Source organism: Acanthaster planci, linkage group LG02 (genome assembly GCF_054643075.1).
Source record: "Acanthaster planci isolate LZ-2023a linkage group LG02, COTS_SCS, whole genome shotgun sequence".
Taxonomy (NCBI): domain Eukaryota; kingdom Metazoa; phylum Echinodermata; class Asteroidea; order Valvatida; family Acanthasteridae; genus Acanthaster; species Acanthaster planci.
Window position 1 is genome coordinate 32,917,658 of NC_141778.1, and position 18,756 is coordinate 32,936,413.

Genomic DNA, 18,756 nt, shown 5'->3' on the forward strand with positions numbered 1-18,756 from the left:
AAACGCGAGAAAACCTTGCTTGATAAATCAGATAACCAGCTAAAACTCCATGTGATGTGTATTGTTTGGGATCGTATTCAGCTGTCTTTTGGTTAGCATGACAATCAGAGTTTGAGCCGGTAACGTTTGTTTTTTGAAGCAAGGTTTTTTCACGCTAAAGCAACTTTTGCACTTAAGAGCTCTTTGAAATTGGCCCGGACCTGTATCAATAAAATACAGCCCCATCAACTTCCAACAAACCTGGCAAAAGTGGTTCACTGTGGTTAAACAGTATCAAAGAAAGAAGTATCTTCCGTCTTTTTCTTTCTCTTGTAACCGGGGCAAGGGGAAAAGGGGCACATGCCAAATGTTAACTAATCAACCCCACTCGCCGGACAACCGAACGGTTGCCACTTTAACTAAGAATCGGGTGAGGAACTAAATTATGTTCATAAGTGTTTATTTACAGTATATACCCAAGAGGATGTTCAAAATGAAAAGTAACTTATTTATAACAGTCTGAACTATATACAAGAGTAAGTAAAACTTGCAGTTCCAAATTTGGTTTGAAAGAGGAGTGGGTCAAAAATGACAAAATGGTTAAGGTAATAAGTTGTTTAAACAAACTGATAAATGAACAAATAAATTAACGAGTTAACAAATCTATAAATGAATCTGTAATGAACGAGTGAATGAAGCTAACAAAAATGTTCATTAAATCAAAAGGAATTAAATCAAAATATACCTGCTTACCCAAGGATCGTCTGCGTTCCTGCCAAACAATATATCGGCTCGAACCCCTCACGGCAGCAGTGGGATAATTCATAGTACCGGTTGCCGAAAGAAAATGCAAATATTTATTATGAAGTCAGAATCGGTAGAGATCTCAAAATGTACGTGTTGCTGCAAGCAAGGGGGGTTTGAAAATCAACTGACAGTAGCAATCTGCCAGGGTCCCAAAAGAGTCAACAAAAGTCACGCTGGCCACAAGAGGGCGCTAGAAAGGAAGACATGGCATTGGGAAATCAAGCAGGCGGGGCGTTACGTTGAAAAGCTAGAGGAAAACCGTTCTTTGCCGGGACCTGTCAGGTGAAACCCGACTGGTCACACTATAAACAGTTTGGTATGGTTGCCCTGAAGGGACATAAAATTCACGACTAGTGAATTTATTCACTACTAGTCGTGAATTTTATGTCTCTTCAGGGCCACCATACAACCATGTCATTAACCCAATACTACGGCAATTCCTCCAAGGTATTCTAGAAGGCTTAGTTTCGGGCAATATTTAAGCAGAGTCCCCCAACATGGCGCACATCGACATTCACTTGACTTTCCTCATACAGTGTTGCCTCACCACTCGTTGAAACAAACTCCAAATTTAGTTGAATAAATACTGATACATGCTATTGAACCTTGGTAAGAAATTTCAGTGTCATGAAATTTCGCCCGAAATTCAAAAAGCCGGCGTTCGGAAACTGGCAAGAATTCAGCTGAGTATTCCCTAACACGGCGCATTTGAAAAAATCTCAGACCATTCCACCGAAACAAAATCGATAAATTCTGATATATCATAATTACCTCTACTTACATACCTAACCACAAGTTTGTTAGAAAATTAGTTTTGTATTTTCGGGTGCATTTTAAAAGAGTTTGTTTTGCGTTTTGGGAAAAAATCTGAAAATGGAGCTAAATAAAATCTCCTTTGAACTTTGTTGCACAAAAAAAATTTCACATCGGGCCTATAATGAAATTTGCAGTAAAGATGTTGTTCCGGCAGGGCACTAGAAGCGAAAAATCTAAGTGTGCCAGGGTGTAGAGTTGTGGAGATATGACTCCCTCCAGACCCCCCCCAAAAAAACCCATTAAATTGCGGGAATTCCCGCCCGTACCCCTCGTATTAACCGCCTTTTGTTACTTCTGATGAGGGCGGCTTCTCTTTATATTAGTTCAACCAAGATCAAATAGAGTCAGGAAACATTTGTGTCTCATTCGGTGTGAACTTCCTCTCGAGATGCTCGTATCTTGTGAAAGACTCTTTATGGCACACCTCCCCTCCCTGTATGCTCCTCCCCCTTCCGCAAGTCCCTCTTTGCTCTGCTGTCATCCATTCGCAGAATCGACTCATCACATGATTTCGATGGTCACGTATACATTCATAGCGTTTATACATATACGGACGTGTGGCCGTTTGTCGGGCACCAGCGAAGGTATGACATGGCCCCGTGTTGACTGTTGAAGAGAAGGTGTGTTACAAATTAGCGAATTTGACACCAGATTTTTGCTCGAATTTCTCCGAAAACTCACCTTGCAACGCGATCTAGTGCAAGATCTCACGTTGGAAGCCTTACGGCAACTGTCTCCGATCTGCTACGCGTTTAGCGGGTCCGAAATCCCCGAACCATGATGGAAGACGAGACCGTGTACGGCACCGCCGACGACGGCGGTGTCAGCGTGATGTCGGAGCGGGTGCAGTCCCTCGCGTCGAGCATCTACCGGGAGTTCGAGCGGATGATCAAAGGCTACGACGAAGACGTGGTCAAGGAGCTCATGCCGCTGGTCGTCAATGTCCTGGAGAATCTTGACGGTACTGTGGCCGAGAATAAGGATTACGAGGTGGAACTGGAGTTGCTGAAGGATGACAATGAGCAGCTGATCACGCAGTATGAGAGGGAAAAACAGCTCCGTAAACAAGCAGAGCAGGTTTGTAATAGTGTTAAGGTTGTCATTATCTTGGTCTACTTCCACAGCTACATGTAGCTAGAGTCGGTGTCAGGTTTTTACAAACCTTACAGATAGCCATATACAGAGTGCATAAGAAAGAGTTTGCCATTTCAGTCGTAAGGAACTTGTCTGCTGTTACAGATTAAATATTACGCCATAAGATCTCACAAGTCCTTCATGTCCTTACATGATAGATATGGTTTGATGCCAGTGGGGGGAGGGGGAGTTGTTTACCTTATGGGCCTACCAGTAATGGAGAAATTTACCAATTTTTCCTTGCCTACAACACGCAAGACTCACAGCAGAACTCGGTCATGTCTTAAGTCGATGTATTATCCAGCCAATTGTAGCTACATGTATACTGGGATGGTGCAGAAGTGACGTCACAGGCAGGGCGCATTGGAAATAAGAGTGAAGAATACATGTAGGTGCCCAACAGAGAGTGCTGAACACAAAGATAATGACAACAAAGAACTTAGGGTGCGGATAAACAGATAAAGCTTCTTGTGATGATCCAGAGGATTCGTGAGGCCACAGGTGCCCTCATCCCTCTGATGACTGGTAAGATGACTTCCTGGAAACTAGTTGTGGAAGGTGACAGTGCAGCAGTTGCTGGGAGCTGGTTCCACATTCAAATGGATCATGGATAGGAATATTTGTATGGGTCTATAGATGCATCTAGGACACTGAACTTCTACTAATGGTTATCTCTTTCTGTAAATGGTGCTGGTTGTATGATAGGTTTTAGTGACTCAAATCGCATGTTGATGATAGTGACCAAGTACACAACTGTACACCTGTACATAGCATGGTAAGAGAAAAACTCATTGGCTATATTACAGGTACATGTGCTGGAAACAGTTATTGGGGTTGTTTTCTGTATTCGCGTGTGAAAATGAGATTGCGAGGGGAGTGATTGTGGCGGCCTCAACGTGACAAATGTTCAATCAGAAAAGAACCTGTTCACTAGTTGACTAGTAGGCAACCGTAGTACATTATGACATGAGTAATCTACACAGACGCTCTACAGTATTCTGTGTTTTTTATGAATTTATCTTCAAGCAAACAAGACGCGCAGTAAAGATGTTATGGGGTCTACATGTATGTGCCACCTTTGGATTTACAGTACATTTTGCAGTTGTGCATTTTGCTTTTAGCATAAAAGTAACGCATTGCGTTGAGTTAGAATAGCACATTATGACATAGACTGTGCAATAAGTCACATTGTTTGTTGCCATGGATCGACCAAACGAATTGAGTATTCAAGTTTGCTGGACGATAAATAGATCATGCACACAAGTATGGACATGTACATGGACATGTACATGTAAGTCACCACTACATGTTAATGTAGTTGCTAGTTCTAAACATTAGAATGATATTCCCCATCGTACATGTGGATATATTTAGGAATTTTTATACTGCATGTGTGGCACACAGCTTATGTGCAGCATCTTATATGTACATACATGTACATGTAGGTTCAATACATGTACATGTATATCATACATTGTACTTACTGGCATATTGTAATGCAGCCATTCTTGTATCAGTTACGGGCCTGAGGCACCGGGATATGGGGGGCATGTCTCTAACCCAGTGTTGTGAGGAGAATATTGAAATGAGGAGCCACTGGCTCCTAGAAGAAAAAGTTTGGCACCGCCGCCAGGTAGATTTTTGCACGTACTTGTACGTACACATATTTGCAAAATATAGAAGTTAGATGTATACGTACAAAATGTGACAAAACACACTGAAACATTATTCCGTCAATTGTCCGCATGACAGACAGGCGCTGGATTTTGTGCTTGTGGAATAAATGGCACCCAATTACATGTGTATATGAAATAAAAGCTGAAAGAAAAGGCAAGACATGTTTGTTCTCTTACATGTACATGTACATTTGAGTATTTCATACCTGGGACCGGACCAGACCAAGGGAAGCTTTGGTTTCAAACTTCAAACACATTTGGGACTGAAACAAGTTTGTTGCACTGGAATCGTCATGGGCATAGACTGCTAGTGCATTGTGAATACGCGCAACGTCTCAGCTCCCCATACACACTCTATACAGCAAGTGACCACAAACCAGTCAACTTGGGTACCTACTGTAGTACCTGTACGTGCATACATGTACCTTCATGTAAGCTACGTTGCAGTTAATGTGGGCTCATGCTATGTACATGTACATAGTAAGATGGAGAAAGAACCGTGTGGTCACAGAGACACATTGAAATGTGACTTACAAGGTGGGCGACTAACTGGCAGCTTTAATTAAAATTCTCATGAGGTAGCAGTATATGACATTCTGTGTACGTTGTTTTCTGCTTTAGCTGAGCAGAAACAAGTTGCACATCAAATAGCCTATGAAAAAAATGAAAACAGTTCAGTTACACAGTCAAAATGAAAATAAAATTCTCGTGAGGCAAATAATATACCGTGCACATTGTTTTCTGTTTTAGCTTATAAGAAACAAGCTGCATTTAACATATTGGGGGAAAAATTCAGCTCAGAAAATAAAATCTGTCACTCTAATCTACTTTTGTTCTTGGCAAGTGACGATGCTTGAGTTGTTACATGTATGGTTGTCATAACGTGATGTCCACTGCCAAGGCATGCGTATGTACCGCCACTGCCTCGCTGACACTGAAATAGACTGGCCCCTGGCAGTTTGTTGCTCAAAAGCATTTTCAATTTGTAAACTTATGCAGGACGCAAGACCACTTTGGCTACGGCTGGAAATTATACCGAGTATTTGGCAGCATCCACGGCTACTTCCCATAGAATCATGCATGATATCAAGCCGCAGCCAAACTAATTTGGACACGGCCTTCGTGTAAAGATACACGAATGACATCATCTGATCAGAGTGCCCGACTGAAATGTATGGAGGCCTAGGGGTATTCCTTTACCGTACATATTACTTTACCCCATTAATAACATGTTAAAATTACACAGTAGCAGAATTCCTGCCGATCAAGTAAGGTTGGCGGCTTTTTAAAATTGTTTTATGCAAATAAAACCAGAAACCAGAGACCCTTTTTTGGCCTTATATTATTTACTGAATCCGAAAGGTTGTTCATGCACGTACATGCACATGTACAAATAGGCAAAGAATGGTTGAAGTACATGTAAAAATACCACCTTAATTTATTACTTTTCTGCATAATCTCTGGAAGTACCAGTTGCAATTACAGTTAGGTTTATTAAAAGAACCAGTACGTTTAAACATGATTCAAAATAACTGCTGATGTTGTTATCAAGATTGCACTTTCCCATGCATGTACATGTAGTGTGCACATCAGGCCCAGTGCTGTGTGTGTGGGTAGGCCATGATTATGCAACAACTCCTAAAAGTTTACACATGCAAGTTTTGTATATCCCCATATGCCCTCCCCATTACATTTTAGAGGAAATGTGTCATTGACTCAAAGGGATTTTCCGGTGTCCTCAAAAATAGTTCGGCACAATGTATTTGCCCTGCAGGCAAACGTAAAAAGGAAATTATACCTATTGAGGTGGTAAAGTGTCAGGTCCAAGACCTCACAGACTGCACCGTCATGCCTGTTTGCTTAATCATCACAGAATTTTTGTACTTCACAAAAAGTCCCGGACTTTCAAAGCGCTCCAAAAGAGAGTCTCGTCAGCCACGCAAGAAAAGTGGGGAGAGAAAAATTGGCCAATGTCATCAACACAATCAGTCACAAAATTGAGACTGGGACCATTCCAGTTTTGAAAGCAAATGTGTCCGTATAAATTTTACAGTCTATTTTTCTGTCAAAATGAGGAAAGACATAATCATTAGGAAAAACAATTGAAACTGCACTGTGTTTATTTGACGAGCTGTTGGCAAGACTCTTTTTTTTACCCTTCTGTGGTGAGGAATTTGAATGTTTGGGAAGGTTGCACTACCTGTAAGAGGTACATGTATGTGGAATTCTTCCCCCCCCCTTAAATTTTCATGCAGTACATGTACATACCGGTAGTTGTTGTAAACATCTGAGAAGTCAGTTAGATCATATTTCTATTAAATTTTGACGCAAAGACTTGTTAACATTTAAACTTCAACACATACATTTCATTGTTTGTGTGAAATGTATGCTGTTTACATCTTACTAAACATTCACTGCATTGTAAATTCTAAGTTTGTCATCAATTCTCTGTCTGATCAAATTAAACATTGAATAAGTTGAGTGCTTTCTCATTGATGTATGTGTACATGAATAAACCAAGGAAAATTGTTTAGAGACACATGTTTTTGTCCGCTGTTGGATGATCGACACTTCAGTGTGTGTTTCTGGTTCCAATGCATGACAAATTCATGAAAATGTCCGAAGAGTGAGTATTGCCAACTGACCCTGTGGTCAAATTGGAAATTTTGCACCCACTTGTTATCATGCACTGAAGTAGGTTGTTTTCTGGAAAGGTCATTGCATCCAAAAAAATTGAAAAATCAATACCAGCAGGCCTTTCTTGAGCCTGTAGTTTTCAGCCTGAAATACTATGCTTTGCCAACAGTCTTGTCCTCTGCATATCTCAGGGCACATGTACGGGTATGTACATGTACTTGTTTTTATAAACTTCATTTTTTTGTGTGTTTAATTTTATAAAAATATGTATTTTGTAAGCATACAAGTAGAAAAGGTTTTTAAGCAATTTCCATCCGAAGCTTCTCAAAGTGTTCTGAGACTGCTCACCTAGAAATTCTTGCAATTATGAGTATATGACAGTAGGCTGCATTAGTGTTGAATCCAAATATCCTTAGTTATGTTAATGTTTCAGTGTGGAGGCTGCAGAGGAAATGTTGGGAATCTTGCATTTCTTCCTAAGAAATTCTAATCAGATTTGTGTGAGTATTTGTGTATTCGCAATACATCACATTGTGCTTAATTTGCTTGTCTTATTGCCGTATGAATTTGTGGCAACCTGGTTTGTACAAGCATACTACATCAAATTTCCTACTCAGATGGAGTCAGTCATGCTTGCATTCATTGTTCAACAAAAAAGATTTCCCACAGGTTTGGGGAGTGATTGATTTGGCCAGGAAAGGCACATGGCCTTGGAAAACTAACAAAGTAAAAAAAGTCTAAATCACTACGAATAAAATATATACATGTATTTCTGATGTCAAAGAAAATAGAGTGTAGGCAACTGTCGATAGGCGGTTTGGCAGTTACACACTGGCCAGGCCGCATGCTGGCATGCGTGCTGCATGTAATGGCTTCAGGAACGTACCCTAACTAGACATGACTTTCCTCCCAGTGTGCCACACTGTTATTTTTGTGACCTGCCTGTTGAATTATGCATGCAGGTCACACTCTGTTGCCATGCAAGATTCCGCAGACATCCTTTGCGGTCCTGGGTTGTGTGCACATGGCACCTGTTTCGGTGAATTGCAGTACAGTCTAATGGCTGTGTATACTGAAACATCACACCTTTGAGGACATCTTGAAACCAAGACTGAGGATGCATAGAGAGCCTGAAAGTAAAAGGTCATGCAGCCAGCTTCCGGAACCCTCGCGCGGTCTGCCTATGGGGATATTACATTGGGCCGTCCTATCACGTTCGATAATTTTTGGAAAAATAATTCCTTACTAAAACCATCCCATGAAACACTCACAGAATTTTATCTTTATCTTCCTCAAGTAATATTTTGGAAAAGTCACCTGGAGATGGGTAAAAAACTAATTTTATTTACGACCTTTGACATCGATGTCGTACCTAGGTCTTCTTGTTCGTGCACGTTTGTTTTCACTCGCCATGCTTTCTTGAAAACGAGATTGTACAACCTTGCAAAGATTTTCCTACCTGTAGTTGATGGGTTCCAGATTCCATCGAGTTGAAATCACGCAGTTGTTGTCAGCAAAGGTTAGATAGAAAATTAGAATCTTTCATTAAAGTAGAATATTGTTTTATTTTTATTACCTTATAAGTTATTAAAGTGTGTAAAATATTTTGATCTGTTTTATTTTAGCTTTTACCCACAGACTACATGTACCATAAAATTTCAAACTGTAAAATATTCATCTGCATACAAGACTGCCTGATTGCACTGTTCTTCATGTATTTTAGATTTTCGGAAATGATGGGTCATTTTTGGCAGGATATTTCTCTTTTAGATCAGGTAATTTTTCAGTTTCTATAAATTGATGTTCACGTAGTAGCAAACATTTTTCAAAAGCCTTTTTCCAAGTTGGATTTTTTAAGAAGAAACTGAACAGAAAAAAATATTACAAGTTCTAAAATCTTTGCGCACTATTTTTCCTATCCAAGGGTGGTGGTGGTTGTTTTGTTTTAATGGCGCTTTCAGCAACTCAGCCTATTTGCGCCAATAACTGTACGTTTATTCACACACTTTATTAATCAACATCACATTACGGAGTTAGAAAGAAGTTCCAGTTTTAGAGGCAAGAGGAAACCGGGGTACCCGGAGAAATCCTGTGAGAGCCAGTGTGGACTGGAAACCAAATGCACTTAAAGCCTGGGCCAAGCCGGGACTCGAACCCGGGTCTCATTGGTGCAAAAAACACTGACTGGTCACAGTTTTTTCCTGCACCGTCATTGTAAAAATTTGTTTTTCTGAGCAGACCTAATTTTCCTACCATTGGCTATTCAATGACGGTATAGAAGAAGTCGTTTTTGTCCATGGTTATAGGCCAGCCTACTTCGTCAAAGTTGGTGTTCCATTCCAACAATTTTTTTCAACGTGCACTGCGAGTGACTTGCTTGGCATTGACACGCCGCGTGACGACCGTGCAGCGTTACTTGCACCGGGAAATAGTCCACGTGTACCAGTGCAATATAGTCCTACTTTACATCGTACACGTAGTACATGTATGGGTGTACATGTACGTGTCAGTACTGGTACGTGTTCATAAACATGCATGTGTATTTGGAATTTTGAGTTCTTGTAAAAATCTGATTGTGTGTAATCCACAAATCTAACCCACAAATGCTGGTGTGAAAAGTCACATGGGAATTTACAAAAACTGCTCTCCAGGGAATTTTGATCGCGACAACAGCCACCAACAACACAGTTTATCGGCATTCTTTCAAAATTCACTATTCAACTATAGAAATTATTACACATGTACGATGCAATGCAAAACAAAACGTGAAGCGTCAAGTTAGTTGTCCAATAGCTCTGCCCCGTGTCAAGAGAAGGGCATAGGAAACAAGACCAAATGTGGTTGACTTGACACGTATGAGTTACATACCCGACTACGCACTAGAACACAGCATATTATTCTTGCGCGGTCCGATCAACTTTCTTGCCGAAACTTTTCAGCATTATTGTCTGGAAAGTCCAGTCCAGCCAATGACGTCACAATTTTGCCAAGATTTGTCTGCTGCCCCCATTTACGGATTTCGATGAGTTTTTGCGAAGAGCCCAGGCGGAGACTGAAAACAGCACACAGAAACTGCCAAGTTTTGCTGATTTAATGGCATAAAAGAGGGGTTAATCCAACTTACTGTTTACAAAACTATCATATAACATCAGTTTCATCCTACATGGCCCATCCCCTTTAAAAAGTACATGTAGATGGTGACACTTCAAGAGGGGTTGTTGGAGTTGCCATGGTAATGTCTGATACCTTTTTACTGGTAATTTCAGGAGGAGCTATAATCTTACCCCCTTTTTTTACCTAATCTTGAGATGGGTATTTATTGCATAAATATTATGTAGCCATTTGAATTAGCTTTCTATATTCAGGTGAAAAAATGTATTTAAAAGCTGCAGTAACAATGGTCAAAGACTGCTGGTACATGGACGTGTGCTTGTACCAAACATTATTGCAGGTGACCGTGTGTTTTTGCAAGGATTTCCATCCTCCAGATGGAAAAAAGGCTACACAGATTTTTTGGGATGTGTCTTTTAAGAGATTTACTTTTTTTCTCTGTGACAGAAATTTTTGGAGTTCGAGGATGCCAATGATCAGGAGAAGAGGGCCCTGCAGGCACGTGTGGAGGCCCTGGAACTGGCCCAGAAACAGGCCACCCTCAAGGTCAAGAACTACAGTGACCAAGGTAAGAACATCAGAGATTGACAGGTGATTGGTCTGGGAGCCTCAACTTTTCTAGGGATTTATCCTCCATGAGAAACTCTACATGTAGTCCCTGAACTGACTGTCAGGGTGTGAAAATTCAGCTTTTGGGCTAATTTCAATGTGTTTTTATTAGATGTTGACCCTGAATTTCAGCTTTACACCGGATCTGTACAAAAGTATGGGTACTTTTTACATTTCAACTTTTAGCTAGCTGTTTTCAGCTTTACTTTCAAGTGGCTACTCACCCCCCTGGACTGTGTCAGATGAACCCTGACTAACCTCCACTGCCCTAAAGATATCAAAGGCCACTTCAGTGGGAGGCTGTGCCACTGTTACTGAAAATGCAGACCGGATATTGTGGTCTTATCTTTAATAACAAAGAATATGTGCCATAGATTTACTTGCACAGTGTTCAATTTTGTCAGGTTCAGGGAGGATTCCAGCCAAATGCATTTGGAACAAGTTAAGAACCTGTTCCAAGTCTGCTCCAGTGTTGACAGTGTATCTAACTCTAAACAAAGCTTTTGGAAGCTCTCTGCATTACAGACATAACAGCTGGACAATGTCAGTAGGATAAGTAACATGAAGTGTGAGTTGTCAGCACTAGTGTGCAAAGTCACATTGCTGAGATAGCTGATCGGATGTAGATTTGACATCCAAGAGAACCTCATTTGTGTTGGTACACTTGCAATTAAATACCAACTCTTCATGTTTTTGCAGTGGCCCGGCATGAGTACCGGGAATCAGAGATGAAGCAAGAATACATGATCTTACAAAAGAGGCACAATGAGGTAAGATTGTACTCCCCACCTCCCCTTTCCCTTCCCCTGACTACACCTTCCAACATGTCCAAGGCCCTGCTCTACACCAAAGCCTATCCTTAAACACCATGGATGCAGATACAGCTCTTAAGCTGTGTTCTCATCTGACTTTTTGGGGTTAACCGTGACTTTCCAATGGGAATACATGGTAAACTAACATCCCTGTCAACTTACTGCACTTGCAATGTAAAACTAATAGGCCGAAAAGGGTCGTGGGAGATTTCCACGCAGCCACAGTAAGTTAGCAGGGGCACAAAAAGTCCAATGGGAACAGTTCCCACACAATGTAGATTGACCGTGACCACGCTAAACATACGAACCAGACTACTGCCTACACAGAGATCGACAGCAGGCACACAAAAATGGTTGTATGGTTCCCAGTCTCCAGCTCCGTGTGTACAGTACAGCAGCATGCCACATACACACAATGAAGCGTGCCCGGATAAAGCTATACATACATTGTGCACAGAGCTTTTTCTGTACGGGTTCGTCTTCTTTATGGCAGATTTGGCCGATTTCATGATGATTTGTACAGTGTACAGTGCAGGCAATGTAATCAGCTGGTCTTATTAGGCCTAACACAGTGAATAAACATTCCGTTGCAATTAAAGAAAAGTCCACGTGGGCATGTGTGGTAGATTGACACAAAGGAATGTCGCGGTAAGTTACCGCATGCCCACGGAAGAAAAAGTCCAATGGGAACACAGCTTTATTCTGACAAAGGGAATTATAATCACCCCCTCCCCCATTCCATCCCAGCCTTCCAACCTGTTTCATCAACATGTTAGTTTTTGGAGCGAGCTACAAATTCTTGTGGATGTCTTTCTCTTCAGTCAAACTGTTTTCAACATTTATAAAAAATTAATTTTGGTCCCTCTCCTACCCACCCAAACCTTCGCACCCACTCAGTAAAAAAGTGTCCAGTTGAAACTGAACCTACCCAGACACGATTCCCCTGGTCCTACCCTACTGTGACACATGTAGTCACATGACACATTAATCCATGGTGACCTGTAAATTTCCCTATACATGTATTAATTTGGGTCCTTTCACTAAGCCCTGAGAGAAACACGCCGCCTGGATACAGAACCATAATTAAGTCACATCAGCAATGCATTATGAGGCTGGCTGTACCCGTAGCTATTGTTTGTGTGAAACATCCTCTGTCATGTCTGTGTATACAGTTGCATTGTGCACATACCGGTAAGCTGGACAGGCACTTCATGTAGACAAAATTGATGCTGGAATGCACAGGGTCTGCATTATTCATGAGTGATACAGTCTGTTTCCATGTCTTCTTGGATTTTAGCTTTTTGTCCTCACTGGCTGTGTACAAAAGTATAGGAGATTTTATCATTGGTCAATATCACCCCTGAACCTGGCATTGTCATCATTTACTCTTAACAGCACAAGCAATGTCTACGTTGTACATGTTGGTATGAGGTACCAGTCAAACAACACTGAATATTGTCATGATCCCTGAACTGGCAATTACATGTACATGTACATGTACATGTACATGTACATACATGCACATACATCCTGTGATAAATAACATATAAGTTAGAAGTAAACACGTGTTTTGGCTGTGCTTGCATGATTGGTAGTGCATGTACATGTACATGTAGTCAGCTGCTGCAACTTGTCTTTTATTTATCTGTTGTCATATTGTACAGTGTGTTGACATGTTCACAGACATGTACACAGTATCCTGCAGTTGTCCAGACTTCTCAAAATAGGGTAGAATTGATTAACCCTAACCTTACATAATGCTACAAATTACCAATTGTAGTAAAATGTAGTAATAAGCACAGTTGCCTGTAAGAGGATATGACCTTATTGTTCTCTGAAGCCATAAGATACAATAGATACCGGTAAGACAATGTACCATACTGTGCTGTGGCACTGTGAATGCATGGCTAGCCAGAAGTAGTAATCTGTGGCGCTAGGTCCTTCAGGCTCAGACTATTACTTAGTATTTTGTAGTACTGAGTAGTGTAAGCCAAACAATATGCTTGGCGGTTAGGGTTAAAACAAAACTGTACATCATGTTCAAATTGATCCATTTATTTTAGCTGAGTGATTTTACATAAAGAGCCTTCTAAGTTTACTCATGATTTGTAGGAAATAGTGGTAGCAATGTTTGATCAACAAATTAATTGCTAACTGATGTAAATTTAGCACGGGACACATTGCTTTATTACTTTTTCTGTTAAGTTTTGTAGAAAATGTTAAGTTCAGGGTGGTGTACTCAGCATGTCATTCAAGCTTGGACACATTGCCAGTTATATGCCTCTCATCAAATCCTCAACTGCGATTTCAAAATACCACCGGTAATTGAGTTATAAATTTATCAAGACTGGCATTTCACAGCAAACATGACCTGTGGCATGTCTCTTGTTCATGTACATCCATGATGCCTCACTCTGTGGAGGCCCATCATTCACCCTGGAGGAGTTTAGTCTCTGAGATTAAAGAGGCACACCATTGTAGGAGTGATGTTCCTAAATAGTTTGGTGAGAGAGACAGAGTGAAATAGCCTTGGCCCCTCATTTGCAGCTGTACATGGGCTATGTCTAGATGCTCTGACTTCAGCTGAAAAAAAGTAGAATTGTAGAAGCCATTGGCAAGCAGCAATGCCGGCTGTAGCGTTAGCCATAGGAGAGACAAGAAGACATAGCCATGACGTGCACAAATTGCATTATCAATATATTTCAGCTTGACCTCAGCTTGACCTCACAGGGAGTATACCAGTACATGTACGGCTACAAACACTGCAGAGAGACAAATCATCCAACAAACCACAGGGTTAGGATAGCAATTCCTAGGCAGCCTTCAGGTACATGTACATGTACATCTATGTGTGCATTAATTTGCTTAATAGCTGCACATACACTGTACATGTAGGCCTAGAAAATGTATTTACATGTAAAAGCACAATTTTTCTTCTGAATTTAATAATGAAGTTCACAGTTACTGCATGTACATGTAAGTCAAATATCTCCCTTTAATGCATGGCCCATGTACTCACACATATGCTCAGTACGCCTACCCTACTCATGCATGTAGATCATTAGTCTACAATGGCTTGGTCAATATGAGATGGTCTTTCCTCCCATAGATCACCCATCAGATTCACCAGTACAGCAACCGACATCTCCCGGTGGCACAATTTGGTCGTCCAAATTGGAAATGTGATGTTTTCATAAGGAAATTATTATGGAGTCAGCATAGTTTAGATCAGTTGCTGCTAGGCATTTTTTCACCCATAAACACGTACATTGTGCAATTCAAATTAAATATTTGTCATTTTGTGTAGAGTTGTTTGGTAAAAAAAAAATTCCTAAATGCTTTGAAACCATGTTTTATATATTACAGTAACCTGACTATTTCAATATATTCTTGTTATTGTTATTATTTGTAGGGATTTGGGGGACTTTCAGTGTGAATAATATTTATGTTTTAAACATGGCATTGTTGGTTTATGAGGGGCAAAGTAGGATTTGTCCTCCCTCCATCAGTGTGTGGCACCACACCCACATTTTGGGAGTTCTCTGAGTTAGGTAAAAAGTGTCTTTATGTCTGTTAAAAATTTCCCACCGTGTTGAATATTTTGATGAAAAAATTCAAAAACCTTTCCAAGCTTTACCCTGAAATTTCCTGATTTTTCCAGGAAGTTTTTTCCTGGGATGTCCAAAATGGTTGATCAAAATCTGGTCTTCTCACATGTACATGTAATTTGATTCAAGCTGTGGGGGAAACTATTCAAGCCATCTTGAAATACCAGGTATTTTGTCCAAAAGCAAACCTTCACAATGTGTAGTCGTGTACATGTATTTATGTACATGTACATTTTAACCCAATTACGCAGTGTGTAACTGTACAGTGTATATGCAGCATATGGTATTCACCTGCTTCTTCTCTTACCGTATTTCTGGCCTTTCAGGTATTGTACAATGCATTCACATTTGTGCAGTTACAAGTAGAGTGTGTTTGGCTCTCCATCCATAATTTGATTACCAAGGGACTCCCTCCCCCATAATTCTCAGTTTGGTTATCTGTGTGATTTTCTCAGACTCTGGAAATCAAAGGCATCTTCCTGTCTTCACTGAATGGGTTGCTGGCATACCAGTACAATAGAAATGGGAGAATAATAGGATTTCCTGTAATGTAAGGCTGAGTTCGGGCGGCTTGTTCTCGTATGTTCACGAACAGCTTGATTGTTTGGTCTTGGGTCGGCCACTCGAACGCCGGGAACATACAGTACAACCAGTTGTCGCAGAGAGTTAGTGACAAGCAACATGCAACATGGCATTATATGTACGTTATTCGAGAGTTAATGTTTGGATAACTAGGCTGAATTCTTTTCTATTTAAACAGGAACATTCTTTTCTTTGTTATGGAATATGGTTGATGTTAACTTTACAAAACTAAGCCATCTCTCTACTTTTTGCTGCTGTTCAAAAATCAAAACCTCATGAGTTTTTCTGTGTGTTCCGGTAATACCCTGACGAAGAGGTGGTGTGTGATCCGGTTGCAAGAACAGTGTTCTTGAGTCGTGTTCCCGCCATTCGAGCGTAAGAATAAGAAACCTGTATCAAGAACAGGCTGCCCGAACTCGACTTATGAGGTAATGTGAGGTAATGGATGTACATGTACAGTACATCCCTTCACTCATATGCTGAACTTACATGTACGAATACATACATAAATTTGTACAAAGCCTCAGGATTGCTCATGTAACTCAGAGGTGCAAATACCCATGTACGTAACGTACCATACCATACCTGTACTGTACATCTGCCCGTACACAGAGGCTAAAATTATGGAACTCTAACATTTCTGGCCATTTACGTTGTACTTGCTTACCCAAGCAGACTTGATGTGGTCTGTCAAATTGAACGAAAGTTTAACCCTAACCACCTACACATGTACCCTAATTGTGCTGTCTCCCTGCTAAATCCAACAACATCCAACAGTTATGAAAGTGTAAAATCTACTGAACCAAACAGAATCCCACAGCAAAAATAAACGGCCTTTTGTTCACTGCTCACATCAACAAAATCCAACTGAAAGTGGCAACTAGTGTTGGATATTGTTGGGTTCAGCATGGTTAGGATTAATCAACAATGTTGCCTTACAGCCAGTCACATATATACACATGTACATGTACGTGTACATTTGCAGCTGTGGTGTCACCCATATTAATGCGCATAATATTGCACACATGTACATGTACAGTGTAACTATGCTACTGGTCTAATCTACACCTTTTGTATCACTGCACAACCAAACTCTACATGATTATTATGTTGAGCTCATGTATAGACACCCTGTGTCACATTGTGTGTCACGTGGTGCATTGATGCCCAGGATATGAGGCAATCAAATCTATTCTGTTTCTGCAACTACCAGTAGCATATCCGATCAATTGATTGCAAATGTTCAGGTGCCGTATCTTTGCACCGGGCCAAGGGACTGTGGCTGCCATATCGTGTTTATCAGCACATCTTTGCCAATTACATGTATGCATCATGAGGGGCATAAGGTACCCTGTCGGGGTAACATGAGACTGTTGACACGACGTGCTCTGATTCCACATTTCGATGCAATCAGTTTTGCCCATTGTCGTTCAGGGACTTATTTGAGTGACTCTTTCCAGGACTCTATTGTATTACATGTATGGTGCATTTCATACCAGTGCCTCCCTGTGCAATTTTGCACTGCTTAATTTGTCCAATAGTCCAAGCCTTAACCAAGTAAAATCTGGAAAGTTCAAAAAACAGATGTCATGTGTTACAACTAGGAATGCAAACCTAACATGGGTGAATGTTACCGTACCATTTCATGCGAAACAGGAAATACAGTCTGCAACAGTGTTGTATCCAAGACCTTGATGTCCGAGACCGAGACCAAGGCATACGAGACCAAAGACCGAGACCTACTCCTTCAAGACCAAGACCAGGACTGAGACCAAGACTTTTGCAGGTCGAGACGGAGACCATGACATCTGAGACCGAGACCAACCATAAACCAATGTCTAGTTTTTACCAAAAGGTAAATAGGGACAAACATATCACAGTACAATTAAGTACAAAAGAAATAAAATGAAAACATTAAGCATAAACACACACACACAAATAGGTCAAATATTTGTTAAAGAATGTCTCAGTTCTTTTATCAGTGATACTGCTCTACTTTTACCCTGATCTGATCATTTTCAACCCGAGTGTCCCAAATGATATGATGTGAACATTGAAATAAATATCCTTAGACTGTTTTTTTTTTAAGCAAAATACTGAAAAACAAATATCCAAAAAAGATGTACCGTAACGAAATTACTAAAACAACACCAAGATTCTAATATTCCAACCTTGATTGTCATGCTCAGAACAAAAGAATAAAAAGCACAAAAGTTACCTCCCCAGTGTACAATATAAGATTAGCATTAAAACACATATTAAAATATTCAACCAAAAAATACCAATAGATTATAGATACACGCAGTTACAACAATTACAACAATACACATTTTACAGATCCAGAATTACAATGACGATGGGGTAAAATTGTAAGGAAGGGAACGATGGAGGAACACAAATACAGGAAGGTTGAAAAAATAGGGAGGAGGGATGGGAGGGAAATGAGCGGATGGAGGGGGGTGCAAGGGGTATAAACAAACTCATAAAGGGTCATAAAAAAGCATGAAAAACACTGGAACGGTGGAATCAACACAAAAATTACAGTCTAGTAAGATAAAATAGATTAAAAGTACACATTAGGCCTATCTAGTAAAAGATGAATTACAAATATCAATGGCCCATGGCAAAAAAAGATGACTTGAGTGTGTTTGTCTTGAGTGCAAGTTGGTGCACCCTACCAGATCGATTCCGAATAATGAAAGGATTGAGGGGGTGGGTAGAATCAGACGATATTTCATTGAACTTTGTGGTAACATGACATTGGGCGATTTCTTGTATACCCAAAAAATCGACCCCAATAATCCTCCGGGCTTGCTTATCTATACGATGGAGTTTTCCACGATTACACAAGGAGAGTGAGTTAAACCAGCTAATACAGCAAAAGGTTATAATTGACTGAACCGTGCTCTGAGAGATAAGCTTTAAAATCTCATTACTAACAGAAAAAGATTTTAATTTTCTTAAAAAGTAAAGCCGTTGGTGCAC

General features: G+C 40.4%; 1 protein-coding gene across 13 annotated transcripts in view; it reads left to right on the top strand.

The window, feature by feature from the left end:
- Window positions 1–2,158: 2,158 nt before the first annotated feature.
- The window catches only part of LOC110976856 (C-Jun-amino-terminal kinase-interacting protein 4-like), a 56,382-nt gene continuing 39,784 nt past the window's right edge, over window positions 2,159–18,756 (top strand). For 11 of the 13 annotated variants that reach the window (XM_087132527.1, XM_087132529.1, XM_087132530.1 and 8 more), the window contains exons 1-3: window positions 2,159–2,679; window positions 10,608–10,728; window positions 11,469–11,539. In XM_087132527.1, the coding sequence (XP_086988653.1) occupies window positions 2,380–2,679; window positions 10,608–10,728; window positions 11,469–11,539 (492 nt within the window). In that variant the 5' untranslated portion in view covers window positions 2,159–2,379. The remainder of the gene's footprint in view (window positions 2,680–10,607; window positions 10,729–11,468; window positions 11,540–18,756) is intronic. The other 2 variants (XM_087132532.1, XM_087132540.1) reach the window with 1 other exon arrangement.